At 43.7% G+C, this 27944-nt stretch overlaps 3 protein-coding genes and 1 non-coding gene across 7 annotated transcripts; 3 read left to right on the plus strand and 1 right to left on the minus strand.

The window, feature by feature from the left end:
- Window positions 1-837: 837 nt before the first annotated feature.
- On the plus strand, window positions 838-9778 carry LOC133888500 (transcription factor TGAL6-like). Of its 2 annotated transcripts, XM_062328771.1 has the most exons (14): window positions 838-982; window positions 1223-1459; window positions 1575-1656; window positions 1998-2286; window positions 2978-3171; window positions 3759-3863; window positions 7453-7651; window positions 7772-7846; window positions 8058-8117; window positions 8215-8292; window positions 8373-8436; window positions 8571-8842; window positions 8959-9192; window positions 9319-9778. In XM_062328771.1, the coding sequence occupies exons 6-14, from the start codon at window positions 3811-3813 to the stop codon at window positions 9475-9477; spliced, it is 1194 nt and encodes a 397-aa protein (XP_062184755.1). In that variant the 5' UTR covers window positions 838-982; window positions 1223-1459; window positions 1575-1656; window positions 1998-2286; window positions 2978-3171; window positions 3759-3810; the 3' UTR covers window positions 9478-9778. The 2 variants fall into 2 exon arrangements, with proteins under 2 accessions (XP_062184755.1, XP_062184756.1); XM_062328772.1 differs by having other exon boundaries at window positions 1223-1656; window positions 1998-2920; window positions 3043-3171.
- A 5949-nt stretch (window positions 9779-15727) lies between these two features.
- TRNAW-CCA (transfer RNA tryptophan (anticodon CCA)) lies at window positions 15728-15799 on the minus strand. Its single transcript has one exon. It is a non-coding gene; the product is annotated as a tRNA-Trp (tRNA).
- A 956-nt stretch (window positions 15800-16755) lies between these two features.
- Window positions 16756-17747, plus strand: LOC133889373 (protein EPIDERMAL PATTERNING FACTOR 2-like). 2 transcript variants are annotated; one of them, XM_062329909.1, is made up of 3 exons: window positions 16756-17040; window positions 17145-17194; window positions 17327-17747. In XM_062329909.1, exons 1-3 carry the CDS (start codon window positions 16938-16940, stop codon window positions 17537-17539), a joined length of 366 nt encoding a protein of 121 aa, XP_062185893.1. In that variant the 5' UTR covers window positions 16756-16937; the 3' UTR covers window positions 17540-17747. The 2 variants fall into 2 exon arrangements, with proteins under 2 accessions (XP_062185893.1, XP_062185894.1); XM_062329910.1 differs by having other exon boundaries at window positions 17330-17747.
- Window positions 17748-20644: 2897 nt separating this feature from the next.
- LOC133888036 (DNA polymerase I A, chloroplastic-like) lies at window positions 20645-27917 on the plus strand. Of its 2 annotated transcripts, XM_062328129.1 has the most exons (13): window positions 20915-21052; window positions 21565-21684; window positions 21750-22288; window positions 22814-23011; window positions 23321-23988; window positions 24323-24749; window positions 24882-24977; window positions 25575-25667; window positions 25756-25950; window positions 26295-26387; window positions 26612-26824; window positions 26900-26989; window positions 27276-27917. In XM_062328129.1, exons 2-13 carry the CDS (start codon window positions 21642-21644, stop codon window positions 27435-27437), a joined length of 2817 nt encoding a protein of 938 aa, XP_062184113.1. In that variant the 5' UTR covers window positions 20915-21052; window positions 21565-21641; the 3' UTR covers window positions 27438-27917. The 2 variants fall into 2 exon arrangements, with proteins under 2 accessions (XP_062184112.1, XP_062184113.1); XM_062328128.1 differs by having other exon boundaries at window positions 20645-21052; window positions 21565-22288.
- The last annotated feature ends 27 nt before the right edge of the window (window positions 27918-27944 follow it).

Here is a 27944-nt window from a genome sequence, read left to right on the forward strand (position 1 = left end):
AGCGAACCGCTTTAGATGGTATGTCGCTGGCCTTGCCAACCTCACACCACTACTCTGCGACCATTTGGTACTTTGGTGATTCGCCAATTTGTCGAGGCCGGAAAACTCCCGACAGTCCATTATCGTATCACATCCCAGATTCATCGTAGTTTTGTTTTTTTTTTCATTGTTTTCATGTGACTTTTCTTCATTGCTTGTACCAAGGCAATAGTTGGGTCCCCTAACACTTCAGATCAAGTAGAGATCAACCCAATTAAGCTACTGGTTCACTGGCCTAACTATCCAATAGCTTGCTCAAATAAGTGCTCCCACTACCAGTAGATGTTCGATGTGTTGACAAATAAATTGTAATCCTATGTCACTTCTTTTTAGGTTTTCCCTCCCTGTTTTTTCGGTTTTCAGTTTTATCTGTCAGCCACATGCCTTTGTTTTCGGCATGCACAATTAGTTGATCAAGTCGCGCGTGACACAAGTTGGACGTGTGGGATCACATATGTTGCATCTGCTTGTGGCGCGCGTTCAGGGGACCACGATCTCCTGCTTTGTAATCGTTAAATAGCATCCAAATGAAGAAAACGTCGCTAATACAAAAACCTAGAGCACTGTTCATTGTATTGGCCGTGCCGGAATTTCGTCAGAGAAACAGAGTGAGCGCTGAGAGGGAGAGAGATCAGGAGGAGTGATCCGTCTGATCGTTTGCGACATGATGTACATCAAGGGATCTAGAAAAATACTAATCAGGAGGATTTGGATAAGAACTTTTTATCTGAATGGTTGTTCTCTTGTTAGAATGGATAAGCTTCATATAGCTGCCGTCCAAGGCCCAGACAAGTGGCCCAGTAGGTTAGTATTACACATTAGTGTTCGTTTCAACGCAGCATCGGATGCAGTCGATCCAATTCCTGTTCCGCTTCTCCAATCTACCGCCGCCGGCTAGCCAACTGGAACAGTCGATGTGAAGAATCCTAATTACATCTGGCAAGTGAGTAATTTCTGTTTTCAGATCAATCCACAGTCCTGCCTGCAATTTACGATTTGTTTACCCTAATTTCCCTGAAATCGTGCAACTGCATTTGATGTTTGAGCGAGTAATTTCTTATCCCGATCAATCTCCTTCCCTTCCTGCTCTATTATATTTGTAGGATTCAGGGTCCCAATTAACTCGAGGGGCTATAAAATTTCCCCCAACTTTTTACCAGAATTTTTCCCTGAAATCATGCAGAACGTGATGAACAGCGAAAACGGGGGCAAAAAGGAGGTCGGGGAAAAGAAGGGCGCAAATCAATCAAGCCAAAAAGAAGGAAAGGCGACGAAGGAATCAAGCAGCCACAGCCACGACCATCGCTGCAACGCATTCTCACTCCAAAACGAGGAAAAAGAATAAGCGCAGCGTGATGGAGACGTGCATGGACAGCTTCAATAATGCTGCCATCAGCAAGCAGGGGCCCTTTGCAATAAGGTTTAGTAGTTTGCATATATTAGCAGGACTGCATCATTGTGGCCTAATTATAATACTAATTGATCTCCTCTAGTGCTTTATCTTATCTCTTCTTCTTTACGTTACCCGTCGAAAGGTTTCTCTTCTTTTGCTCCTTCGTGGCGAAGGGGAATTCTTCGTCGTCGCACACCGGCGTTAAGCAATTCGCAAAAGAGGAGGTGCCCCCACCAGACATAATGCATTCCTCTTCGTTTTGTTTGGTTTTGCTTTAGATCAGGTAATTATGCGGTGTAATTTCTTCTTGCTTTGGGGAAAGATATAGGCAATGATTGCCCAATAGTGGGACGACTTAGATTAGTTAATTGAGACATCGTTATACAAAATTGAACACAAGTTTCAAGAGATTTGTGCTTTGTTTTAAGTTTTCAACTGAATTTTATGCTAGAATTCACCTTGTTGTCACCAATATTACTGCAAAATTCATAGATATTTCTACTGTGTATAATATACAGAGACGAGTGGAATAATTGACTGCTAAACATGATGTGCTCTTCTCCAGATGTTGATACACCACTGAAAAAAGCAATGAGGAATGGGGACAAGTAGCATTGGAGCAAAAAAGAAAGGTGTAAAGGAGGCTTCTTTTTTGGAAGGTTGAGGAGGTCTAGTGATCAGGAGGGATACCCCAGAAATGGGAAGTTCCAACATGAACCAAGTTGGTGAATCTAGTGATGTCCCTTAATTGCATCATGGAATCTAACAGGATCCCATTATAGGGTCATCACAAAACGAGCACTACTTAAATCCTTCTGGCTTCTTGAGGTCCCAAAGGCTCCATAGCAATTCAAGTAGGTCATGATAAGCCCACTTTATAATTTTGTGTGAACCTAGTGTTGTCCTCCGCTCCATTATACTTCTTGTAACTACTTATGTTCACATAGTTACATATGTATACGTGAGTAACAAGCTAACAAATGCAAGGCGCTTTAATCTGTAGGAGTTCTTGTACCAAACGAAGCTTCTGTTGCACTTCAAATTTAAACTTATGAATAAGTTTACCTTCCCTGTTGAGTCTTCTTGCATTCACCTTTCTGTCTAATCAGTTAGTGACAGTGGATGTGGTGTATTTAACCATCTTTGCTTGGTGGTGTTGCAGCAAAATGTACGTGGAAACTACTTGGTGTCATGCCTTTCCAGGGTACTGTCCATCAGTTGTGCTATCTGAAATTATTGAGCAGCAATTGTGTCGACCTGCCGAAGTAACCAAGTGTGTATGCCTGCAATGCAGGCTTAAAAGCATGCTTCTTTTACACCTGAAAGTTACCTTCTTTCTTCTCTGTCAGAATCGTCTGCATACTTTTCAGGCTCGCCCTTGTTAGGTGATGATGGATGCGTATACGTATTCCTGTGTGCAAGCAACTTTGCACATATCCAACTAGTTTACGTAAAGAATAATTAGTGCTTCCTAAGCATGAGGCTCAGGTGATAATATTAGATACTAAAAGCTCTTTATACTTGACTCCTCCTTTTGGAGGGAAGGCAGCTGGCTCCTTATATAACCCTGCATCACTTCCTCTGGACAACTGGTGGTGTCTTTTTTCAAGAACAACTGGTGGTGTCTTTTGGAGCTGAGCTAGAGCACACCTGTGGAGGCCCCTGTGTTCAGCAATTCGATGTCGCCGTGCCTGTGTGAGTCGTAGGTCACCCTTAATTGAAGAAAAAACTGCAACCAGGTACTGAGTTTCCCTACTTAGTTTATTCATTGATTTTGCTTGTTCGGTATGTCGATCTTAGTCCGGACTCAGGAGCAAGTGAAACTCTAGTCTTTGGCTTCTATTCGTGTGGGCTTGACTTGATGATAAACGGTGTTTTTGTGGCAACTTGACAAGGAAAACGTCTCACTAGAGCTTTCCATACATGGCTGGCTTATTGTTTTCGTTCCTGGTTGGTAGAACGAAAGAAGGCATGAACTTTGGTTAGTCATGCCCAGTTTGTTGTTTTCCTTTTTACTCTGGATGACTGTGAATTGGTGCAAGCATATAAGGCTAATAAATCGTATTGGTTTCTCCAATAAGTTTGGAATAGCACTCCTAAACATATGTTTGTATTGTTGATCGGAATAAAGCGACCGAAGCAAGTGATCTAACATTTATAGTTTTAAAAGAGCGTATCTTTCTTAGAGCATTTTTCTAATACCATATCTTCTTTCATGTTCATTGAACACTAGACAACCTAGAGCAGACGCATAACCTTCAGCTTTTATGAATCATACAACTGGTATTCCCCTTTTTTCAAATGAGTCACAATTTTCCATTGGCAGATACGAGGTGATCGCATCACTTTTTAAGGGAGATCGTTTTAAGTATGCTATAATGGAGATGTACCAAGGCTATCTCGAGGACCATTTCAACATCCACAAGCTTAGGTGCGTATTCCCCTAATCCAACCCCCCTGTTTCATCTGTTTTTTGGTTTTCTCCAATTTGATTCTTAGCAAATACCAAAAGTTTGAGAACTGTCGCACTGGTATTGTGAAGTAGGACAAGACGGCAAGCAAAGAGGAGAGTTAAAAGCTGTAGTCACATAAACTAGTAGTAAAGCAATTTGCTTACCTTGTGGCACATCATGATGTAAACTGAATAGTAGATCTTTAGATGAGCAAGTGGACTAGTGTCGTCCGGAGTGAGATCATGTCAGCTAAAATAAACAAAGCAAAGCTCAAAAGTAGGAAAAACAGTAGGATGGCTACCATCTTTTGGAATCACCAGTTATTACTCTCAACGGTTTTCCTTCGAGGGCAAAAATCCCATCGTGAAGTGAACGAGATTTTCGTTCTCTTCAGCGCTCCAATTGTTTCCTTTCACTGTTCCCGTCACGAAGAGATTTCAAATGTTATTCTCTTCAGGACAGGATTATCTATCCTTTCACTTCACGGTTCCTCTCGAAGGGAAGCTGTTGGAGATGAGAGAAAATAAAGGGAATAAAAACGGGAAAGGGAATCGGGAAGGGAACGAAATGAAGAGAATATGGTTGGAGATGGTTTGTGCTAACTCTCCAAAATTAGACTAAGAAGGGAGGGAGACGCTTGGCTTTGTTCTAATGTTCTCTGCCTAGTCTAGACAACCATATGCTCTCGTTTTCAACGAACTTTTCTTACTTCGGCCCAGTGACGGACCAACTCAAAAATTTAGTGAGTGCATATCAGTGACTGGCCTTTGCAACTTCACGAAAGAGCTAAGTCCACTGAAAATAAGAAATTGAGCAGAGTGTGTGCCCTCACTCCCTATACGCTTGGTCTGTCCATGTTTGGCCTATAAGTTACACTGAATTTGCATGACACGTAGCTGATCCTGAATAGGACATGTCATTCGTCAGCACCATCCTTTTAGCAGCCATGACAATGAACTTTGCATCAGGTCTCTTTAGTTGAGGGCCTCTAATAGTTGAACCCCTAACGAAAAAAAGCCAAGAGCCTTATTTGGCAAAATAGTGCGGAGGCAGCCAGGCACTAGTGAAGGAAAGGTGTTTTTGCATCATCTCCAACCCAGTACACGGCAAGGCTGGGGCTACCCCCTCCTCATCAAGTGCTGGTGCTGATCTGAAGAAAGTGATGACCACTGCATCACCACAATTCACCACCAGCCGACTAGCCAATCAAAACATTCCCTTCTTTCTTGCCATCATATTTCTTTTTCATCACCATCACCGTCCTGACATATACAACCACTTGAAGAATTTTTCTTCATATTGCAATGTGCATGCGTGCATGACATATTATGCCCCTTCTTTCATGTATTTCTCTTCTGCAATCTGCATCATCAGCTCCAGGGCTGACATAGCTGCTGCAATTATACATACGCCTTTGGAATTACACCGCTCAGGTCCTGTTCAGATAGGGGGCATTGTGATCCAAATCCGAACATATAGTCGTGTAAACCTATCGTAACAACACGTATGACGAAATTTCGCGGAAAGTGCTATGCACATAACTGCTGCACTTCTGTTCCTGATAAGTTGTGTGGTGGGGTTTGGGAGCTGTGCTCGGAGAGCCGACGAGATGAAGCCCACTGGCCGCTGCTTTGCTTGCATTTTCTGTCTGCTGGATAGATCACCAGACCAACCTAACTTGCTTTACCGTAAAAGCGAAGTGGCCTAGCAAATAATTGAGGTCCATCCAAATCCTCTTTGCCTGTGCTGGCTTGGCAAGGCAGCCACTACGTGTGGAGCGTCTGTTTCCTGTCGCGCAGGACGCGAACATTGCACAAAATTATTGAGGTTCGTGAATGATTGAACAGATCATACTAGAATCGCCGTTGTTTTATGGTGCTGCCCTACGGACTTAGGATTAGGTTCCGAGAATGTAAGAGGGGATGTTTTCCTTTGCTTTTTCTTTGTTTCCTAAGGTCCTGAATGTAAGAGGGGATGTTCTGATGGGCCATTTTTAATTACCACCCCCCCCCCCCACTCCTCGCAAAAAAAAAAGAAAAAAGAAACTCGAAAGCATAATACGCAGCAGTTCGGGTTAAGTTTATAGCTCATAAGCTAAAACCCGGGCTAAAATCTAGTGACTTTGTGGGGGTTTTCTTCACGAGCATTCTCTATTCTGCACTGTTCTTCCTGCGGCGTGACGTCACCGCTGATGAACTGATCGGCGTCACTGTCACCACTCACCACCCTCTCTGCATGTTTAAGTTTGTAACCACTTGTTTAAGGCTTTAAGCTCTACTAAGAAATGGCTGGAATTTCTAGCCCCGGCCGGTATGGTGGCTGTCCTTGTCGGCCCTGGAGAAGAAATGGACTTGGCCGCATAGCGTCACCGCCGGTGCGTACTCTGTCTGAGACAGGAGCTTGTTTATCGCTTCTGAGTAGATCAGCACACCAGCTTATCCTGTATTCCTGCAATCCTGCTCAGTCGCAACTCGCGACGATGAAGTTCGAGTGATGGCCGTCGACTCACGTTATGGTGGTCGTCGTCCACTGAAACTGGACGCCACATGGCAGCGACGCGCCCCCGCGCCGTCGCCGGCCGGACGGCGGCGCTGAGCCAAAGAACGACACGACACGACACGAGCATAAGACTCTCGAACACAGCAACAGCGAGACATGAGCAGAGGCGGAGAAACTCAAAAAAGGTTGCAACCTTTTTGCGTCGCTTGTGGCGGAGCAGTGGAAGGAAGAGGAGGGCGCCAATTCCTTCCCGGCACGCTAGCCACCAACCAGTGCAGCACCACTCCCCCTGTTGCTTGCCTTTGCGAAAGCCATGGGCTCCACGTACGCTTCCTTCCACGCTACAGGCGCCGGATTCCAGATTCCAGGCTCCACTCCAACTCTGAGGACGAGGGCATCCAGCCACTCGCGCAGCCGGGCAAGCAGCTACCACTCTGATGATTCTCTGGTCTCGTACATGCGCTCCCTAGGCACCAGCACAGGTTCTCGCATCCCAGACCAGTAGGCAACCTTAACTCGTAACCACAGCTTGCCATTGAACTGTTCATCCCTTGCCTGTGTTGGGCGACCGATCTTTTCCTTCTGAAACCATTGCCATCTTAGACGATAAGATTTTTGTCGTGACCGAAGTGCGCGCGAAGTGGGCGGCGTCATCTCAGCGCGCCATTCATCATACACCATCATTTGTTGTGTAAGTTATTATTTGTTATGTATGTACATAATCTCGACTGTTTATATATATTATCTATCTATTGATTCTCTCATTATTTTTATTAAACTTTTAACACGAATCTTAATATAAATGCACAATTAAGATAGTGGATACGTACGCACCAGGAATTTTCCATTTTGCTGCTTTGACAAAAGTGCTCGCGGGGGCCGCCTTTCCCAGCGCCTTTCTGGCGCAGCTGCGGCTGCACTCGGAGAGCATATTTCGCTGCGCTGTGCGCATTCCATTCCGCGCTCAAAAGCATCGCCTCTTTTTTTCCCTCTTGCCTGGCTGCTACTTGATACTCGCAATGATCCTTTGTTACTCACGGTGCCTCTCCGTTGGTTTCTGTTGGTTAGCATCGGCAGCGCCGCCTCTCCGCCGGAGTACATGACCTCGGCGTCGGCGCAGTACGCGGCGCCCGTCAGAATGGGGGTGTGCGAGCGGCTGGCCCCGGCGCCGATCGGCATGTGGAGCAACGAGCCGTTCAAGGTCGACAGCGGCCAGGCCATGAGCGCGTCCACCATCTTGGAGGCAGACACCAAGTTCGACACTATGGTGAGGACGAACTCATTGATTAGCTTGATTCTTTTCGCCTTTTGAGGAATCAAGGGCTATAAATTAGCTTCCGTGGTTTGTTCATTGCATGGGTACTCATATTGATGAGCTTTTGTGCAGCTAGAAGATGTTCCACAGGTAGCACTAGAGCCAGCAAGAAGTGCTGATCAGGAAACAAGCAAGTCGACAGAGAAGGTGACCACCACATGTAGTAGTACAATTTAAGGGTCTTTCGCATGTTTTTCTTTTTGTTCTTTTGACTGCCACAGCATATTTAGTCTTTCATAAATATATATACATCAGAGAAAGATATCAAACTTCAACAGTCCGTTTTCTAGGTTAATTGATTTATTCTTGCGAGAGAGAAAAATTCTTCCAAATATAAACCTGAAATGATTTTACTCAGAGCTCGAGAAGACTTGCACAGAACAGAGAGGCTGCTCGGAAAAGTCGCTTGCGGAAAAAGGTTACCATTAGAACTTCATCACCAGTCTCTTGGTGGCATCATGCTAGGTAAATTAGTAGCTTATCTCACTATGGACGCCATTGTTGTTGTTTCATAGGCTTACATCAAGCAGCTAGAGACAAGCCGTATAAAGTTGGCCCAATTAGAGCAAGAGCTTCAACGGACTCGACAGCAGGTACAAAACAGGATCTGTTTGTTAGCCATTTCGTCAATCCCTGTTACATTCCCTGATCCAGTGTGTTGGCTGAGCTGCAGGGTGTATATGCAAACGGGAACCTGGGAGACTCAACTCTCGGATTTACAGGGTCACTAGATGCAGGTCAGATTTTGCGCCGATCATTCTGAAGAACGAAAAGTAGTGGTCAACAATTTTGAGCACAATGTTCAGTACCAAATGCAGCACTCTGTGTATCTAAGTATCTAACTGCCGGCTTGTGTGGCTCACTTCCATAGGTGTTGCTGCGTTCGAGATAGAGTACAGCCACTGGGTGGACGAGCAGAACAGGCACACGGCCGAGCTGAGGTCTGCCCTCCAGGGGCACACGACGGAGCTCGAGCTGCGCATGCTCGTCGAGACCGGGCTCAGCAACTACGAGCACCTCTTCTGGATCAAGTCGATGGCTGCCAATTCCGACGTGTTGTACGTTATGTCCGGCATGTGGAAGACCCCCGCCGAGCGGTTCTTCCTCTGGATCGGCGGGTTCCGGCCGTCGGAAGTCCTCAAGGTGCCTCACTGAACCGCACAATTGCAGATATCATACAAGCGCAACAAGTTGCAGCACTGTATTCTTGCACGGTTGGTCTCACACGTTGGGTTGGATATTGTTGTTGCTGTTGTCAGATCCTGAGCCCGCAGCTGGAGCCACTGACGGAGCCGCAGCTCGTTGCCGTGTGCGGCCTGCGGAATAGCTCGACGCAGTTCGAGGACGCCCTCTCGCAGGGTATGGATAAGCTGCAGCAGACGCTCGCGGAGACCCTGACGGCGGCCAGCACGTTCGGCTCGTCCGACGCCTACATGCTGCAGATGGCCAACGCGGTGGAGAAGCTGAAAGCCCTCGTCAGCTTCGTCGACCAGGTAACTATTTAACCGATCGCCAAAACACCGGCGCCATGGATGGCCCGAACACATGCAGTATGCACTGCGTCGCGCGCGTGTTCTTGTTGCTCACACGGTGGCGCCTGTCTGTTCTGGGTTGCGCAGGCGGACCATCTACGGCACACGACGTTGAAGGAGATGCACAAGATTTTGACGACGCGGCAGGCGGCGCGGGGCCTCCTCGCGCTCGGCGACTACTTCCAGCGCCTCCGCGCGCTGAGCCAGCTATGGGCAGCCCGTCAGCGCCAGTCGGCCATAAGCTAGATGCAGTGGTGAATGAAAGGCTACATAAAGATTAAACGAGTAATTCGTTGTATAGTTCCCAGGTCGATCACCAGCGGAGGGATGAAGAAATCTGCCTCGCTGGGTTCGGGATTTCGGATGACGAATTGATGGCTTTTCAGCAGCGCGTGGGCAGCCTGCGTTTCAGGAAGTGGTGCGTGTTCGCAAGGTTGCGCGGGAGATGTGTAAATATTTTGTTTTGGTACCATGCCTGAGGCCTTCTACGTCCGTACTATAAGTGATGAAGCTTTATATAAGTAGTGTTGTGATATATATGATGTAATTATCTGTGTCTATTGTCGGTTAATTTTTTCAGAGTACGACACGCAGCACTTGTGCCAGTGTACTGTATGGAACCAGTTAGGTGCCGTTTGGATTTGAGGAATTGGGGGTTAGGAATGGATACGAGAGGTGCGATAGATTTAATACAATGTTTGGATATAGGGTTTGAGAAATATGAGAGGTTTGGGAAAGGGATATGAGAGCTTCTTTTTTTTATATATATCAATTTATTTCCAATGGATGGACTGGGTTATAGCTGGGTTACAATAGAAGGGAATACAAAATTACAAAAATGCCCTTGGTAAATACAAGATTCTCCCGTTTGAAAAGGGTATTATAGCCATAAAACACTAAATCCCAAACTTAAACACAACCCACACAAAAAAAAAAAGGAATGAAAAAGGAATTTCATAACCATAACCCATACCCACCTCGTATCCCTTTCTCATTCTCATTTGCTATCCAAACGCCACCTTAGTTCAATTGAGAACCAGAGAGAGATCTATAGCGGTTCACATTTGTCACTTTCTCACTGCTTTGCCTAAGACGGTTTTGCTTGCATCAATTGCAGTAGCAGTTCAAAATTGCTTTCCACAAATGCAGTGTGTGCTTGAAAATCTTGGTGCTGAGTTTTATGGCTTCCATTAACTAGCATATGAGCGTGAGCCTACATATGTATAGCAGCAGGGCCGTACATGAGAATTCAAGGGCCCGGTGCAAAATGCAAAGCTAGGCCCTACACAAGATGGTCAGATCGAAAATTGTGTCACATTTCCTACACTTCATGTGACAAAAATTTCAGCTCCTTGTAGTCGATGGCGGTGAGGTTGCTTACTGTTTCGGTTGGAGTGTTTGGTGTTCGAGAGGTGCCTTAGGCTAGGGATGGTTGGGACAACATTAGAACCATTGATGGGGTGGGGTGTGATGAGGTGACAGTGACGATGCCTGCGATGAGGTAACATTAGGGCGGTGGGCGATGCTGAGTAAGCAGCTCGAGAACCCTAGGTGAGCATGGTGAAGGGTGGCGGCAATGAATCTTGTAGTGAAAGCCGGCACCAGATGCAGGGAAGCAAATCACCCACACTAGATAAAAGAGACGTGGCTAGAGGTGGATGAAAGGAGGGGTGTCGTCCGGAAGGAAATTTTATAAGACCCGACCTTTCGAAAGACCCGCTCTCCTCGTGCGACACATGTCCCCTGCTCTCTCTCCTACATACGCGTTAGTCATTGGATCAGAAGAGACACGGCGTGTATCAGTGTCTTGCGAGGGTCTTTTGTGCGGGAGTCTTATAAAATTTCCTTCCGTGTCATTCACTTTTGTCAACTATAAATAACTAAAATTTTAGTCGATTGTGTTAAATAATGTCTCACATTATACGTTTAAGATCACAAAAGGCCAAAGAATAAATAGATGGGAGTGGAGGGGATGGCTGCATTGCCTCCAAGTCTCCAACTATTGTTATTTTGGGGAAATTATGACATGGGAGGAGGATAATTAAGAAGGGAATAAATCAATTTTCACGTTGATCGAGGAGGTATCCGCGGCCGCATATCAACGTGGATTGAGCATAGCTGCATAGGCCCATGCATCTTCTTTTTATAACCTAATTCGTGTAAGATTCTCGCGCCGTCATTGAGCCACATCACCTTCCGTCGTCCACCGTCCGATCCAAGATCGAGTGAATACATAGCGTCCAGTTCTTCTCCTCCCGATGAGATCGAGCTTCCTTATCCTTACTTCCTCCGCTGCCTCCACGGCCTCCCTCGCTGCCCCAACTGCGCACGGGGAGCCGCACCCGCATTTGCCTCCACCTCCACGAAGCGGACCCGGATTCTCTGCATTAATACATCATTAATGCAGAGAATCACTGTAGCATACGAATCTGATGCATCCGCCATGAAATGAACGGCTTAGGCCAGGCCTAAATGCATTCTACTGTAGCTACAGTAGCCTCTCTGCAGTTGCCAGTAGCAACTGCAGAGGATCCCGATCCCCACAAAGCCGCACGCTCCAACGCGGAGGCGACGCACGGGGCTACGACGGCAGCACTAGGAGGTACATGAAGCAATCCGTTTCGGCCTGGCCACGTCCGTCGCTCACACATGGGAGCGACCATGCAGAAGCCATGCGCCCTCTCCTCCTGGCCATGGCACCTATCATACTGATCACCTCGACTCCCGTCATTCCTCATCCACAGCGGCTGTGGCACAACAATCTGAACTTCCTGCTGCTGCCCTTCATGTTGTTGTTTGCAGCTATGGTTAATGGTTGGTCTCACTGGTGGAGCAGAGTGAAGGCCAAGGGGGGCCTTGGCCCCTCCTAATAACTTCAAAACCCTTAAATATAGCATTGATGTTAGGTAATAAATCATCTAATTATATAAAGATTACTAGTATACAATCCTTTGAATGGCCTCCTCTTAATTTTAGTTCAAGCTCTGCCAATGGTACTTGGTCTACATAATCCCTATTTTTATCGTCGATTTAATTGCGTACATTTTTTTTTAATAGGAATGGTTTGAGGTAGATGATATATAAGTTGCCTATAAATTTTCCTTGTGCATTAGCTGACAATGTTCCTAATGTGCAATATATTACATGACCTTGATTAAATCGAAATACATTTGTGCCTCACGAAATAAACATATATAGTGTCATGTTGTTGCACTCAACAAGTTGAATTTTCCTGCTGTTTTTCATTTCTAAATGTTCCTAACAGTGTATTAATTTGCATACGACTGAACCTTCTGATTCTAACCACCAATGAATTTAGCTCAAACTGAAAATTTTAAGCAATAGCTCCATCAATCGGTTGTTCAAAAAAAGGCCATTTCTGTTGTATACTATTTTCCAGTTGAGTTTGGCACATGCTGGTTCTGAATCTTCAAATAGCATTGATTTTATGAAACAATAAACATGCACGTTAGCAGATGATCTTTCCCTTTTTGACTTTGGGTGCATAATTATGCTTTTATTATTTCTTTCAGCTTCATCGTCAAACCCTGTTCTATATTTTTCCTTACTGATGCATAGTTGTTGATCCATATTACAGGGTTCACCAACAAGAACTTCGATAGAATTTCCCGCATTGGAGACAACAGGGAGATTTTTAGAAGGGAGATTTCTCGGCTTTTATTGAAAGCCAATAAAGAGTTACAGCAAACAAATATACAGGCCAACAACCAAACAACCAGACCCAAACAAAAGCGGAAACCTAAAAACCGGGTACAAAACAGGGCAAACAAGAAAAAGGTTTAGCATACAACACACACAGAACCTTCGCACCCGCTAAAAGCCACAAAAGACGACAGACGCTCGCCCTAAGATCGGAAGAGCTTCAGACCAGGCCAGCAGACCTCCAGGGGTTAAATCTCCTCCACATCAGTACTATCCACAGAGCTAACATTGAACGATTTGATCCACTGCATCATGCTCGACAGCACAGCCTCCATAGTCAGCTTGTCATCAGATTTTAGAAGGGACTTCCACTTCTGCAAGTACGAAACCCCAGAAAACAGAATGTCAATTGGTGAACCAAGGAATTTCCTCTCAATAGCTATTTTATTTCGAGCTCTCCACACAGCCCATTCCAAATCTGCGAACATAAACAAATCCAGATTGTGCGAGACAACAGGGAGGTCTCTCAGATATGAAAACCTCGCCGCTTTGGATAAGCTCTCGTGTCTCATTCTTGCAATGCTAGCTTCCCAAATCCCAACTACTAAAATTGTACCGGTGTTTGCTTAGTTACATGTCGTATTAGACACATAGTGTTACCAAGGCGCATGTCATTTTGCTTAGATGAAACAGCCAAAATTACGACTTTCTACCTAAACTGTTCTTTGGTTTATCAATTTTTTTCTCATGTGGTCTGCTATGCAGTTTTGGGGTGTAGATGTTTAGTGGAGGGGAGATTCGATCATTCAAATAATGATATTGGAAGTCAAATTACATATCAGCAAGGAACCACATTAATCTCCTTTTATTACTTCTTACAATTAGGTCTTGATTAACTATGGAATTAATCTACTGGAGCAGGCAAATAACAAGTTGAGCCACACTCAGGTATAGATGGTGAGAGGTCCCAAAATATAAGACTGGTAAATAAAGTTTGATGCATTCTATTTTACTTTACCTTCGTTATAAGACTGCAGTAAATCTACTGAATAAAATTATATGGTTCATTACAAAACTTGCTCAGTACAGCTGCAATAAACCTAGGATACTCTCTGGTATTCCTTGCAGAGAATTAGGAAGTTCTTAGCTTCTTTCTTTCAGATTTCTCATTTTTTAGTAGTCAGGACTATCCAAAAATTTAATCTGATACACATCACGCTCATGCCTTGGCATATATACATAACCTCTACATGGTCAGGTTATTCTAGATAGTCAAATGTGCCGTTGAACCATGAAACTTACCTATATTTTGCCATCAAGCAAGAGCACGCAAATGTGATTAGTGTGGTTAGAAATGTCTTTCACAGTAATACAACATTCAATTTCAGGTAGTCCAGAGCAACTCTGCACGAAAGTAATACAACATTCTCAATCCAGGCAGGTATCACTAAATGAAACCTGAGATTAATGCCTGCCACGATTGTAGCATTTAGGCTTTTTAATGCTTGGCAGCACTCCATTGCATTTTTTTATATTAGGTTATCTTTTGTAAGCACAGGTTTAAGACCCATTTATATTACATGTATCTTAAATATTGTAAACAGCTACTTTGATATAAAAGCCTAAAGGAATACAAAAGTGCAGATACCCATCAATGAGAAATTGGAGAGTCCTCAAATAACAATCAATTTGTTCCTTCGAATTTCAGTTAGTGGTATTCTGAATGTTACGTTTGTAAAAGCAACCAAGACAATAATTGCAAATATGCTTTGCAACATGGAATGGTCTGAGCAGTGAGAACGTGATTTCTAATATTATCTAATTGCTTTACCAAGTTTTCTTAAGTTGATTTTCGTAACAGTTTTGGTGTTTCTTCAACTCATAATCTCTGATCATACAGGGAGATGCAATAGTGAATACATGTTTACTTTTCATGGTTATCATAAAACTGATGTTTCTTGCCATCCTTGCTTTATAAATTTGTGCAAGTTGTTCTCTGGTGAAGATGTTAATTTGTACTTAATTTTCCTTTTCCTGTTCAAACGGTTATGATTAAGAGTATGATACTTGAAGACTTCAACTGCATCTCAAATTTAAAAATAGTTTGTGGGATCGTCATGGAGTTTCTGCGTCCGACGAAGTATAACAAGTTGATGCAACGTTGGTGTTCTGCTCCAAAAGATCATCCCAGGTCTTACTCTGAAATTATTTAATTATCTGAGAATACCATTTGAGTGCAACAATAATGTCATCGTCTTACAAGCATGTATCATGAAATAGGGAATATCAAATGTATTATGGTCGAATGTCACATAATAGCAGGCGTTCCATACTTGAACTGTGTTTCTCTTTTGTATCCTGGTTCACATAAAACATATGTTAATTGTATTCTCGACAGGACAATCAGATGTATGATTTGTATTGAATCTAAACTGAAGTGAAGCGTTGACCTTTTTAGTATATACTTCAAATTCAGTGGTATGTGTAGCAGGATGTATGGGCAACTTATTAACAACCGACACTAGTGACGAGCAGGGGCGCGCCATCTTTCTATTGCCATCTCTAGTGCTCGGGAAAGTGCAACGGACTGCATGTTAAAAGAAGTAAATGTTGCATGCTTCTACTTAATCACTGTGCCATTGCCCACTCTGAACGTGCCATTTGGCGGCCCTAATAGCGGCTGCCTCGACATTGCAGCTTTGACCATAGAGCATGACGGACGGTAAGATGCTAAATTGGAAAATCGAAGAGAAGGAAGATAAGAAGATGGCTTAATTGACAAATCGCAGAGAAGGAAAATAAAATAAAAATAGAACCGCTTGGATCGGGGGTTTGAACCCGACGTGAATCGAACACGCAACCTTCTGATCTGGAGTCAGACGCGCTACCATTGCGCCACGGATCCGCTGGTGATACTTGGGACCTCTTAGTACATATTATTCTTTATCTGCCCACCAGCTCATTCCTGTTTCTTCGTCGATCATGCATTCGTGCATGTTTTGACATGCGAGTGTAAGGACTAATGCGGTTGCCTAAGTTTGCACTTCAGTGGAAGACCAATAAATCTGCATGCGTTTTCATTTGTTCTTCTTTGTCCATGAAAAGGACAGAGGTCAATAATCACGCTCTGCACGTTCACGCAAAGTTAACTATCGATTCTTCACGGTCCACAGCAGGACCATCGCCGAATTAATCAACTCAGGAAGCAAAGACGTGAACTAGGATCATGGATCGACCAAGTATTAATGCCACGTCTTCTGTCGACTTCAGTTCCCGCAAAAAGGAGCACTTCAATTGGATACTGGCTAGCTTGTAGGTAAGCACGGACGAGTTCGGGAGTTGATGAACAGTTGCAGGCGTGAGCAGATCGAGTCAGAGGCGCAGAGCAACGCGACAGGCGGAGCTCATAGGGGTAACTAATGACTGAACTCTTCCACCGTGGAATCACGAACGCAACGAGCAGCTTCATTCAAAGCAGCGGCAGGCTCCCCACCGCGCCTGCCTCACTGGCCAGCCCCAGTCACCTCTCCGCTCACGGATCCTTCACGCACTCGCAGCCGCGGAGCTGCAGCCGTCGTCGTTGCAATGCAATGCAGGGCCAGGGCCAGGGCCTCCTCCTCGATTCAAAACGCGGCAGCTGTTGAGCGCTTTTGCCCTTTCCCGCGTCGCGATCGACCCATAAATGAAGAGGAGCGCCCTGCCGGCCTGCGCCGCGCGCGTCTCGTCGCGCCCCCGCTGCAGGCCGCAGGGTCATTGAATCCTTGTGAACGGCCGAGCGGGGCGCCGGGGCCGAGGATCATGTGACGCACAATCAAAGGGCCCGTCCCGCGCAGCCCGCTGCGCCTCTCATCAACGGCCAGCGCTGTTAGCTAGCTCCTCTCGCGATCCTACATGCATGCACGAGAGTATATATATGCACGGCCTGCACTCTCCAGTCTCCATTCCGTTCAGTCTCCTCACGCAGCATCATCTCAGCCTCTCGGAGTCTCAGTGAGCAGCCAGTGTACACACCGAGCTAAGCTCTTGCACTCCTCTTTGGGCTGATGAGGAGGCACGCTCCTGCCGCCAGAGCTCACTGCATCCTTCTTACTCTGACGGTTGTGTTGCTGCTTGCTGCCGTGAGTGATGGTATCAGACCAGCTCCTGGTAAGTGCAACCGCATGATACGATGCATCCGGTTTCTTGTAATTATGCAGTGTGCTGGCCATTGACTGATGTGCTAACGAACTTTGGGGACCTCATGCCAACAGCTGATGCAAAACTGGTGCACGGACAAGAGAAGTTCACCGCTGCATCACAAGTATGATACGTGAACCTTCTTGACTCAGTACTCTCGATCTGCAGTATTCTGCACACGCACGTTCAGTGGCTAGATACAACGATATATAGATATCTAGATCAGCTCACCTGCTGACACGTTCGTAATAAATAGCAGGGGAGCAGCGGGGACGACGGTGTCCTGCTGCAGGAAGAGGTGCACGCGACGGGGTCGACCCTGCCGGACTGCTCGCACGCGTGCGGCGCGTGCTCGCCTTGCAGCCGCGTCATGGTGAGCTTCAAGTGCTCCGCCGCGGAGCCGTTGCCGTGCCCCATGGTGTACCGCTGCATGTGCAGGGGCAAGTGCTACCCGGTGCCCTCCAGCTGACGCCGATCGATGCTGGGGTAGTGAGATGACCAGCTCAGGCACGCGAAGGGAGCAGTTTGTATCTCGTCGAAGCTTCTAGAAACTTCAGCTGGGGGACTGAGATTACGTGACTGCTAATTTCGGAGCAGTTGTAAATGATGACCGATGAGTCGTTAGCTAGTACGTGTATTGTGACAAGTTCCTGGGTTATTCCTTCTGTTTAGAAATAGTAGACTTTTTAAAAAAAAATCAAATTTTATGTATTTTGATTAATATTTAATTAAATTATAAAAACATCTAATATATAAAAATTATACAACAGATTCATAAATCAAAATAATTTCATACTGTATATGTTTTATAGCTATAAATGATATATCTTATAAAAAAACCTTAATCAAAATTCAATTTTAAAGATCGAGAAAAAAAATACATATACTATTTTTAAACGAAATAAGTAGTAATTTTTGGATGTCAGGCAGTCGGTGTAGGGTGGAAATGTCTCAAGAGACGCTTAGAAACTAAGCTCTATGTACTGCTCTGTTTAGTCGATGTAAGATAATTATTTTTGTTAAAGCAAACCTTTATGTGTAGGCCGCCTAACTCATCTGCATGATTGGATCGAATCAAGGTACAAAAGGTAAACCCGTGGCTATCGCTATTGTGCCAAACTAGTCTCGTTTAGGGTCTGTTTATTTGAGCTTATGTTTTTAGGTTTTTTTGAAAAATTATGCTTTTGATTTGTCTGAAAAGCTGTTTTTGGAATAGGTTGTTAGCTTCTACAATAATTTTTAACTTCTCAGCACATAACTTCTTAGACAAGCGTATCTCAGCTTTAGTTTATTTTCCTCAAAAACAGATTTCTGATTTATCCAAAAATTACTTCTACAGAATCTCATTTGTTCTAACTTCTGATTTTTGCCAGTAACAAAATCAGAGAACAAACAGGGCCTAAATTTGGCTACCACATACACGTGGGGCTATACGGTGCAAACACATGTCCGGGTGTTTTTTTTTTTTTGACATACTAGGCACCGACAATCAATATAACAGCTACAATAAACTACTGTATCTGCTAGTTGACTCCCACTTGTACTCTCACGTTCCTAGTATTGGTCATTTCCACATTCCATATTGTTTTCTAAAGAAAACGAATCTTCGGGCTATTAAAATCTGGCATCGCATCCATTCGATAATATGCATAGATTTTTTCCCACAATGAAAAAGGACAACAAAAGACCTCTAAATACAGTACAGAAGCATACTAAAAAACACCGTAGCCACCGCGAAAAGAAAATGCATACCTCCCAATCGCGTCACGTTCTCATTCTTTTTGCAAATTTAAAACTGTTTCGAAGATCTGACCAATCAAACAAACGCTTATGACGCCAATCAAAAGAACACGACACACCATCGTCCACTATGGCTCACCAACTAAATTAGTGCTCTCAAATCATCCACCAAACCTACTAAACAAGTATAACACCCATACCAACTGATGGGCAGATCCATCTACGGACAGAGAGGGCTTCATTTTTTGGCATGAATGAAGAAGAGAAAAGGAAAATAAAGAAGAGAAAGAGCTCTTGTATTTAGGGTTTATTTGTATAGTCGGTGGTTTTAGATCTTCTAGCTAGCTAAGTAGGTAACTGTAACTGTTAATTTTAGTTGTTAGTTTTTATAATAAATTTTTAGTTTTTCAGCATATCTAAAAGTCAGAAAGACAGAACCTATTTATCAGCTTTTAGTTTATTTTAATCTCATCTACTTCTTCGAACAGCTAAAAACTATTAAAAATTAGATCAGAAACCAACCGTTTAAATATTTAAACTAAAAATAACTTATATAAACAGAGAGTTAATGATTCTAGACCCATCATTGCAACTGGTGTGTACTAAGCAAGAACACATACAAAAGACCAAGATTGCCAACCAAGCTGGTCGCGGCGAGCGTGTGCACGTGGCAGAAAAGCCAGGGACAACACCAACGCTACGCTGTCCCCACTTTTCAGCCGCGCCACGAGAGGCAGAGAGAGGCACAAATATGATTCGGGATTCCGCCGTTGGCGTAAACCTGCCTGCCCCAGAACCGGTTCCTTTAACATAGTTGTTTTTACGTTAGAGGGACGTTGAAACTGGAACGTCCGACGAGAATCAAATGGCTGTGCTCGCTCGGTCGTTCGTTGCTCGGAGCTCATTCTCACGGGTTGGCTCGGCCTGGGCTGAGCTGAGCTCATGAGTGCTGCCCTTGCTAGCTGCTACAGTAAAAGTTAGATAAGCTGGCTATGTAAGTTAGAACTAGTTCATTCACAATCTTGTAAAAATCATAGAAAAATAATTACAATTCAGAAAAATGTGAAATAAATATTGTTAGTTTTGTATTCATCGGTCCTACATGTTAAAAATATGTGGGCTCATGAAAATGTTAAAAATTATGAAACAAATATTAAAATTTGTATGAATGATGTTTTTTATTGTAAAAGTATTGGTTTGAGTTGAAATTTTTTAGAGAGATAGATTATAGCATCCTCTAAAATATACTTTTAAAAAAAAAATCATGACTATTTCGATATTGTTTGGAATTTTGAGAGCAATATAACGCAGTGAAGAAATGTCACAAATGCCTTTGGGTGCCCTCAGTTGTTTAACATTTCGATTGAACTTGTAATTCATTTTGAAATATAAAAATCCATAAAGAAAATTTAAAAGATACATCATTCATATAAATTTGAATATTTGTTTCATAATTTTTACCATTTTTATGAGCCCACATATTTTTAACATGTATGACCTATGAATACAAAACTAACAAAATTTATTTCACATTTTTATGAGTTGTAATTATTTTTGTATAATTTTTACAAGATTGTGAATAAACTAGTTCTAACTTGCATAGCCAGCTTATCTAGCTTTTTTACTGTAGCAGCTAGCAGCGGCAGTGCTCATGAGCTCAGCTCAGCCCAGGCCGAGCCAACCAGTGCAAACGAGCCCCAACCAGCGCCCGACCACACGCGAACGAGCCCCGAGCAACGAACGACCGAGCGAGCACACCCGTTTGATTCTCGTCGGACGTTCCTCCCGGCTTCAACGGCCCTCTGACGTAAAAACAACTACGTCAGAGGAACCGGTTCCGCCTGCCCCTCCCTATCCCCCTTCCCCAAGCCCCCGGCTCGCAGCTGCCTCCAAACCCGAACTCCCCACGTCCTCTCGCCGCCTCTCCATTCGCCTCCCAGAAGCCTCCTAATGCTCGCGCCCGCTGCCTCCTGCTGCGAGACATAGCCTAGCTGCGCCGCGCGGTGTTGCCCAAGACGGCGCCCTGCGGCCTCGGTTGCTGCGGCGGGGGAGCGGGGGGAGGAGGCGGGAGGCTGAGGCGGCTCGTGGGGTCCATGGCGATGGCCGCGCCAGGGGCGGTGCCGGCGCCCTCGCTGCTCCGGCGGTGCCCGTGCTCGGCGGCGGCGCATCCGTGGGCGCCTTCGACCTTCCGCTCCCGCCGCCGCAGCCGCTCGATGACGTCGCCGTTCACTGATGGCAGAAGGTAGTTGCCCTCCTGTTGAGCTAGCAATTTAGTACTCGTTTCAGCGATGTTCGAGCTCGTTGTATGTATGATTAGCGATGGCGGTGGTGTTAATCATTCGGTTCTAAACTAAAAAAACCACTCGGTTCGGGGTTTGCACAGGGTAATTGGATGCTTCTGTGTGCTTTTTGGTTTGGCCGAATCTGTGCTAATACTTCCGTGATATATTGCGTTTTGGGGAACCTTGTGTCGTGTTCTGGATTGACGAGTACTTTCTGTGAACTAATCGGGGGATGAATGAGACCAATATTGTTTGTTGTACAAATTTGTTTTGCATTCATAGCCCGTAGGACTGAGCTATTGCGTCTGGTCCCTCCGTGGTTATGGTGGTGTTTTCACTGAACTTTGGAAGCGAAATACATGTGATGATGGTCTTCCGAAGTATTCTAGTTGTTGGCCTAACAGCAGCCATTAAGAATTGTGCATCACTTTGCTATTTCGCCTCTAACTTTGAGAATGGTTCTGATTGTCAGGCAGGAGTACTCTCATAGTTCAGGCCTTGGAATTCAAGACAACAGAGCTCTGAAGTTTGGAGTATGTCTCAACTTCAATGTGCAAAGTAGCACGCAAGAATGGGCTGAGGAAAGCAAGAGGTTATCTTTCATCAAAACCAGCAATAATGTCATGAATAGTATTTGTAACGGTTCCACTCATCTAGGGGCAGGTATTCTTCATCACGAGCCCATGGAAGATCACAAGAGTTCCATCCATTCTTCGCTGCACAGTGTGAGACAAAGAATGGCACCTAATTCTCTTGCAAATAGGCATGCCAATGCGGAATTGGCAAATCATCATGTGATCAATCGTGCTGCAGGTGCTGTGTCAGCACTGACCAGTGTTGTTAATGATGACATTAAACCAATGAATAGGCCTAATAACTCTGAAGTAGAGGCTTTTTGGCCAAATGGTTCCAAGTATCATGCTTCTCTTCCAAAAATTTCTGAAGTCGAAACAAGCTTGCAGTTTGATGACAAGGCTAGTGATGGGTATGCTAAAGATGAGCATGAATGCTCATCCAAGAAGATGCAACCTACTTCAGCTAGAGCTCCCTTGTCCAAGGAGTCTAAAGATGCGCGGAAGGCACTTAGTACCATCTATGAAAAAGTTCTGGTGGTTGACGATGTCAAGTCAGCTAGAAGCGTTGTTCAGTTGCTTACTACAAAGTACAGAAACTTTATTCATGCTTGTGACACAGAGGTAGGGGATGAAAACCCTCGGTTACTGTTAGCACTTCTATATAAATGCTTATGTTCATATTTATCTGTCATGGCTTGTTGGCTTATATTGACATATTCAATCAGGTAGTATACACCCTTAGATGCTAGGAGTCGAGGTTCCACATATAACTCCGCACCCGGCATCTTTTCATTCACAGCTTACTGCTTATGCTGCTCCCGACTGTCTTGGGGAATCTGGTTCTATTTAATCTTTATGTGTTTGCTTCTCTCTACAACTACTATTTGTTGCTCCTTATGCATTATGTATGCCTTCCTTTTTGCTTCATTGTTCAATACAACATCCATGGAAAAATGAGGGGAAAAGTTATAGTTGTTCTCATGGATCTTGAACAGCATAAAGTAGATATCCATTATCATCTCGTATTCTGGTTTCGTGGTATGGTACTGGGCAATCAAGCTGTATGTTGGGAAAATTTCTTGCCTTTTGAATGCATATCGACTCGTCACTATTGTTATAATTCAGGAGAGCTAAATGTTTATGCAGGTAGCTAATATTGATGTTAAACAAGAGACACCAGTTGGCCATGGAGAGGTAATATGCTTTAGCATCTACTCTGGCACTTCAGGTGCTGAAGCTGATTTTGGGAATGGCAAGACATGCATTTGGGTGGATGTGCTGGATGGTGAACGGGATGTCCTCATGGAGTTTGCCCCATTTTTTGAAGATCCGTCGATCAGGAAGGTGCAATGCAGCTTACTTCCTTGTTCTTTTTGTTTGGACAGTACTGTACTTGGGTCTTCCCTATTCCCTCATTGTATATGGCTAATGCAGTATAAATGGAACCAAGAACAAGAATATCACTGCAATTACTTAGGGAAGTACGAGATAATCTCACAGATTTACACTCGTGCTTACAGCTTTACAATGTGCATACTCTTTTGCGGTCTGTAGCCATACTTTCCTGCCTCTGTGAATTTATAGGATTAAACATCTACTGTTGTTATCTTGTTCTTGATTTTTCTAAAGCAAATATCTTATTTTCATATGTAGGTTTGGCACAACTATAGTTTCGATAACCATGTCATAGAGAACTATGGAATTAAAGTTGCTGGATTTCATGCCGATACGATGCATCTTGCAAGACTTTGGGATTCTTCAAGAAGAACGGATGGAGGATATTCTCTTGAGGGACTTACAAATGATCACAGGGTCATGGGTGTTGTCTCAAAGGAATTGCAAAAGATTGGAAAGAGATCAATGAAAACCATCTTTGGTAGGAAAAAGATTAAAAAGGATGGATCAGAAGGGAAAATTACTTCAATCGAACCTGTGGAAATTTTACAAAGAGAAGACAAAGAACTGTGGATCTGCTATTCTTCATTAGATTCAATGAGTACCTTGAAGCTTTATGAAAGCTTGAAAAGCAAGCTTGAAAGGAAGCACTGGACTTTTGATGGTTGCCCCAGAGGTTCAATGTATGATTTCTACGAGGAGTATTGGCGTCCTTTTGGTGCTGTTCTGGTGAAAATGGAAACAGTTGGAATGCTTGTCGATCGTGCTTACCTTTCAGAGATTGAAAAGGTTGCTGTTGCACAGCGCAAATTAGCTGCAGATAAATTTCGGAAATGGGCATCTAAATATTGCCCTGATGCAAAAGACATGAATGTCAATAGTGATACTCAGATTCGCCAACTCTTCTTTGGTGGTATAGAGAACAGGTATACCACTCACCCTGCTCTATTCTTTTTTTAAAGATTTTTTTTTGGGGGGGGGGGGGGGGGTGTCCGTATTTATAATCCTATATTCCTATGATTTCTCGGCTAGTTCGAATTATTGTTCAGGTTGAAAGAAGAAGTATAGGAAAAATATCTCTTTGTTAATTTGTTTGTTAATTTTTCTATATACATCTATCAGTTCAGATAATAAATGTTCCTGTATGTATATTAACTACAAAAAAGTAGATTTTTTTAGTTAATATGTATTTACCATTGTATCCTAGATATTTCTTGCACGCAATCCCTATAAATTTTAATGTTCTTAATTTTTGTACAGATGCAAACCTGGTGAAACTTTGCCGAAGAGTAAAGCTATTAAAGTGCCTAATGATGAAAATACAGTTGCAGAGGGCAAGAAGGTTCCAAAGTATCGCACAATTGAACTATTCAGCATTGTGGAGGGCCTGAAAGCTGATATATTCACTGCAAGTGGCTGGCCTTCAGTTAGTGGGGATGCATTGAGAAGTTTGGCTGGGAAAGTTCCATCAGATCTTGTTTACATGACAGATGATGTAGAGGATAATGAATGTGGTAGCGATTCTGAAATTTCTGATTATGATCTAGAAGACACCTCCTCTTATGGAACTGCATATGAAGCATTTGGAGGAGGAAAGAAAGGAAAGGAAGCATGCCATGCGATTGCAGCTCTGTGTGATATCTGTTCTATCGACTCGCTGATATCCAACTTCATTCTTCCTTTGCAGGTGAGCTGGCTCCACTAGTCCACAGCACTTATGCTTGTAGCAGTGGCTATGTAACTTAGGCGCGAATGCCTACTATCAATACCGACTATCATATGTCTCTTTATGCCATTAATCTCCTTTTTTCCCTGACAGGGAAATCATATATCATGTAAGGAGGGGCGGATCCACTGCTCCTTAAATATCAATACAGAAACAGGGCGTTTATCGGCTAGGACACCAAATTTACAGGTTGGCATTTATGTTTCTAGGGAGGTTGCATATGTTTGTAGTATATAATGGCATTCTTGAGGTAAAAAATTATACAGGGTCTGTTGCTGTCTTTCTGCGTTTTAGAAGTAGAACATTTCAGAAAAGGACCAACAGGAAGTTTGAATGTTGGACCCTAGCTCGAAACACAAGTCACAGTGTCATACTTACAAATCAATAGGTGATAGGTTAAAGCTCATGTATGGAACTGAAAATAAAATGTTATACAAATATATGGAACAGTTAGATTGGCAGCTTCTACATTCCTAATGTTATACAAATGTACCAGATGAGCTTTCAAAACAAGCTTGCTTGGTGGTCATTAAGCCTTGTTTATTCGTCAAGTCAGTGAATGAGCTGCTATTTATATTAATTTGAAAATAAGCACTGTTGTTTTGTGAATTTAATGGCCCAGAAGAATTAGCTGAGGTTGTTGCATTATTCAATATAATACCCAAAAGATGAGAAATATTTTGTCAAGTCTTGTAAACTCTGGGCTGGTTGCTTTAGATTTTGTAGTATTGTGATAACAACACCAAATAATTTGCTGAACCTATGATGTAAATTCCTCCATCGCAGAACCAACCTGCACTTGAAAAGGATCGGTATAAAATCCGCCAAGCTTTTGTTGCAGCTCCAGGGAACACTCTTATTGTTGCTGATTATGGTCAGGTATGCTTGTTTGTGCTCAGTAGAATTTTCAAGTATTTGTACACTGATACTAGTAACAAGTAAAAAGACGTACTTGTGTTGTGTATAGCTGGAGCTCAGGATCTTGGCACATCTTGCTGATTGTAAAAGCATGTTAGATGCTTTCAAAGCTGGTGGTGACTTCCATTCCAGGACAGCCATGAACATGTACCAGCATATCCGTGAGGCTGTTGAAGAAAAGAAAGTACTTCTTGAGTGGCATCCTCAACCTGGTCAAGAGAAACCTCCCGTGCCGTTGTTGAAGGTAATCTGTTTTCCCTCCCGTGTTGTTGTTTAAGGTACACTAGCTTCAATGTTATTTCTAAGAGTTATGTTGATTCCTTCAAGGTGTTAAAATTATGGTCAGGCTTACCAGGTTATTGCTTTATCTTGTGTACTGCAGTTCAACGCACTTGTTGTTTCCTTTTTTTTTTTTTACATTTCTGTATCTCTTGGTTCTGAGTACCCTACTTCAATGGAGAATCGAGAACTTATACTTCGTGGAGTTAATTATAGCTATGCTCCCAGGAAATGTAACTAGCATGAGATAAAGAACATACATGACTTGTATGAAATGAAACAAAGTCTAATGTTTTACTTGTGATGTAGGATGCTTTTGGTGCTGAGAGGAGGAAAGCTAAAATGCTAAATTTTTCCATTGCATATGGCAAAACAGCCCATGGGCTTGCTCGGGATTGGAAGGTACAAACTTTTCAAAAAAAAAACATATCTCTCAGTTAATAAGAACATCTCAACTTCAGTGCGCATTACACTTCGGTACCAGCTTGTTCTACTGGGTCCATACCAATCAACTAGAAACCTGAAAACAAACTGCATATTGATTAGCCATGTTTATAAGATTTACAGCTATCTGTCTCATTCATGGAATAGAAATGCAGCCTTCTCATAACCTGTTCCCTTACCAGGTTTCTGTTAAGGAAGCAAAGGATACACTGAAACTCTGGTATAGCGATAGAAAAGAAGTCTTGGATTGGCAAATGAAGCAGAGAGAACTAGCACAGGAGAAGTGTGAAGTTTATACTTTACTTGGGCGATCACGACGTTTTCCAAATATGGCTTATGCATCTTCTGGCCAAAGGGGTCACATTGAGCGTGCTGCTATCAATGCTCCTGTACAGGTGATTACTGTCTATCACAACTCATTGTTTGTTCGAATTAGTTTCTATGCTGAAATTGTTTTTGAATCACCACAGGGCAGCGCAGCAGATGTTGCTATGTGTGCAATGCTTGAGATAGATCAGAATAGTCGTCTTAAGGAGCTTGGTTGGACGCTACTCTTGCAGGTATTTCATGTGAAAATTTAGGCCTGAGCTCTGGTGAACTGCTGGTATTCTTTATTTTCCAGTTTCCCCTTTGAAAATGGAAGGACACAGCATTTTTATGACTGGGGTTAATTGACCGTTGGTGTGTTTTCCCCAAGTCAATGCAGTTGGTGTTCACAGAACGTTTAGTTCTGAATATTATTTTATTTTTTCTCGAATTTTTCCCTTTTCATCAGTTTTGCGATTTTCTTTTTGCAAATGCAACTTAAATTTAACACCTAGCAGAACTGACAGCTCCATCTTTCAGGTGCATGATGAAGTGGTACTGGAAGGACCTGCCGAATCTGCTGATCTGGCCAAAGCCATAGTGGTTGAGTGCATGTCTAAGCCCTTCTACGGCACCAACATCCTGAAGGTTGACCTGGCTGTTGATGCCAAGTGTGCACAGAACTGGTATGCAGCCAAGTAGACCCTAAGCTTGCCCCTCCCCTGTTGAGAGTTGACTACCAAGCACCGTATGGTTGCGTCCCAGAAGTGCATCAATTCCTATGACGAATTTCGTTGCGTTTTGAAGTGGTATCAACTGCCGATTGGCGCCCTACCTGGACCCGTCCACTGTTATTCGGCCATGGGGCGTGGTAGCCGGGCAGTGAGTGGTCAGCTGTGAAAGGCGTTGTGCACTACCGTATAGATCTATTAGCTTGATTCCCACACTCCTCCTAAGTCCGTAGTAGGATCTGTCGATGTATCATGTGTCTCATGTAGCTGACGACTCTCAAACCTGGAGAGAAGTAGCAAAGGCTAGACATGCGTTGTTTATAAGATTTATTTAGCGTGATGAACTGATGATGAATTAGGTTAGCTGACCAGTCGTGCTGATGTTTAACTCGGTATAACACTGCAGTTATGTTTTGATCAAGGGAATGCAGCTAAGCACGAGTGTTTCTAATTTGAGTGTCATGCAGCTAAGCACGAG

Source organism: Phragmites australis, chromosome 13 (genome assembly GCF_958298935.1).
Source record: "Phragmites australis chromosome 13, lpPhrAust1.1, whole genome shotgun sequence".
NCBI classification, from domain to species: Eukaryota; Viridiplantae; Streptophyta; class Magnoliopsida; order Poales; family Poaceae; genus Phragmites; species Phragmites australis.

Coding starts and splice junctions, on each gene's coding strand:
- LOC133888036 (XM_062328128.1), top strand. CDS start 20,904: ATGGCGATGGCCGCGCCAGGGGCGGTGCCGGCGCCCTCGCTGCTCCGG. Junction 24,978..25,574: donor CTAGGACACCAAATTTACAG/GTTGGCATTTAT, acceptor CCTCCATCGCAG/AACCAACCTGCACTTGAAAA. Junction 25,951..26,294: donor CTCCCGTGCCGTTGTTGAAG/GTAATCTGTTTT, acceptor CTTGTGATGTAG/GATGCTTTTGGTGCTGAGAG.
- LOC133888500 (XM_062328772.1), top strand. CDS start 3,811: ATGGAGATGTACCAAGGCTATCTCGAGGACCATTTCAACATCCACAAG. Junction 7,652..7,771: donor ACACCAAGTTCGACACTATG/GTGAGGACGAAC, acceptor GCTTTTGTGCAG/CTAGAAGATGTTCCACAGGT. Junction 8,293..8,372: donor TTCAACGGACTCGACAGCAG/GTACAAAACAGG, acceptor GCTGAGCTGCAG/GGTGTATATGCAAACGGGAA.
- LOC133889373 (XM_062329909.1), top strand. CDS start 16,938: ATGAGGAGGCACGCTCCTGCCGCCAGAGCTCACTGCATCCTTCTTACT. Junction 17,041..17,144: donor TGGTATCAGACCAGCTCCTG/GTAAGTGCAACC, acceptor TCATGCCAACAG/CTGATGCAAAACTGGTGCAC. Junction 17,195..17,326: donor AGTTCACCGCTGCATCACAA/GTATGATACGTG, acceptor CGTAATAAATAG/CAGGGGAGCAGCGGGGACGA.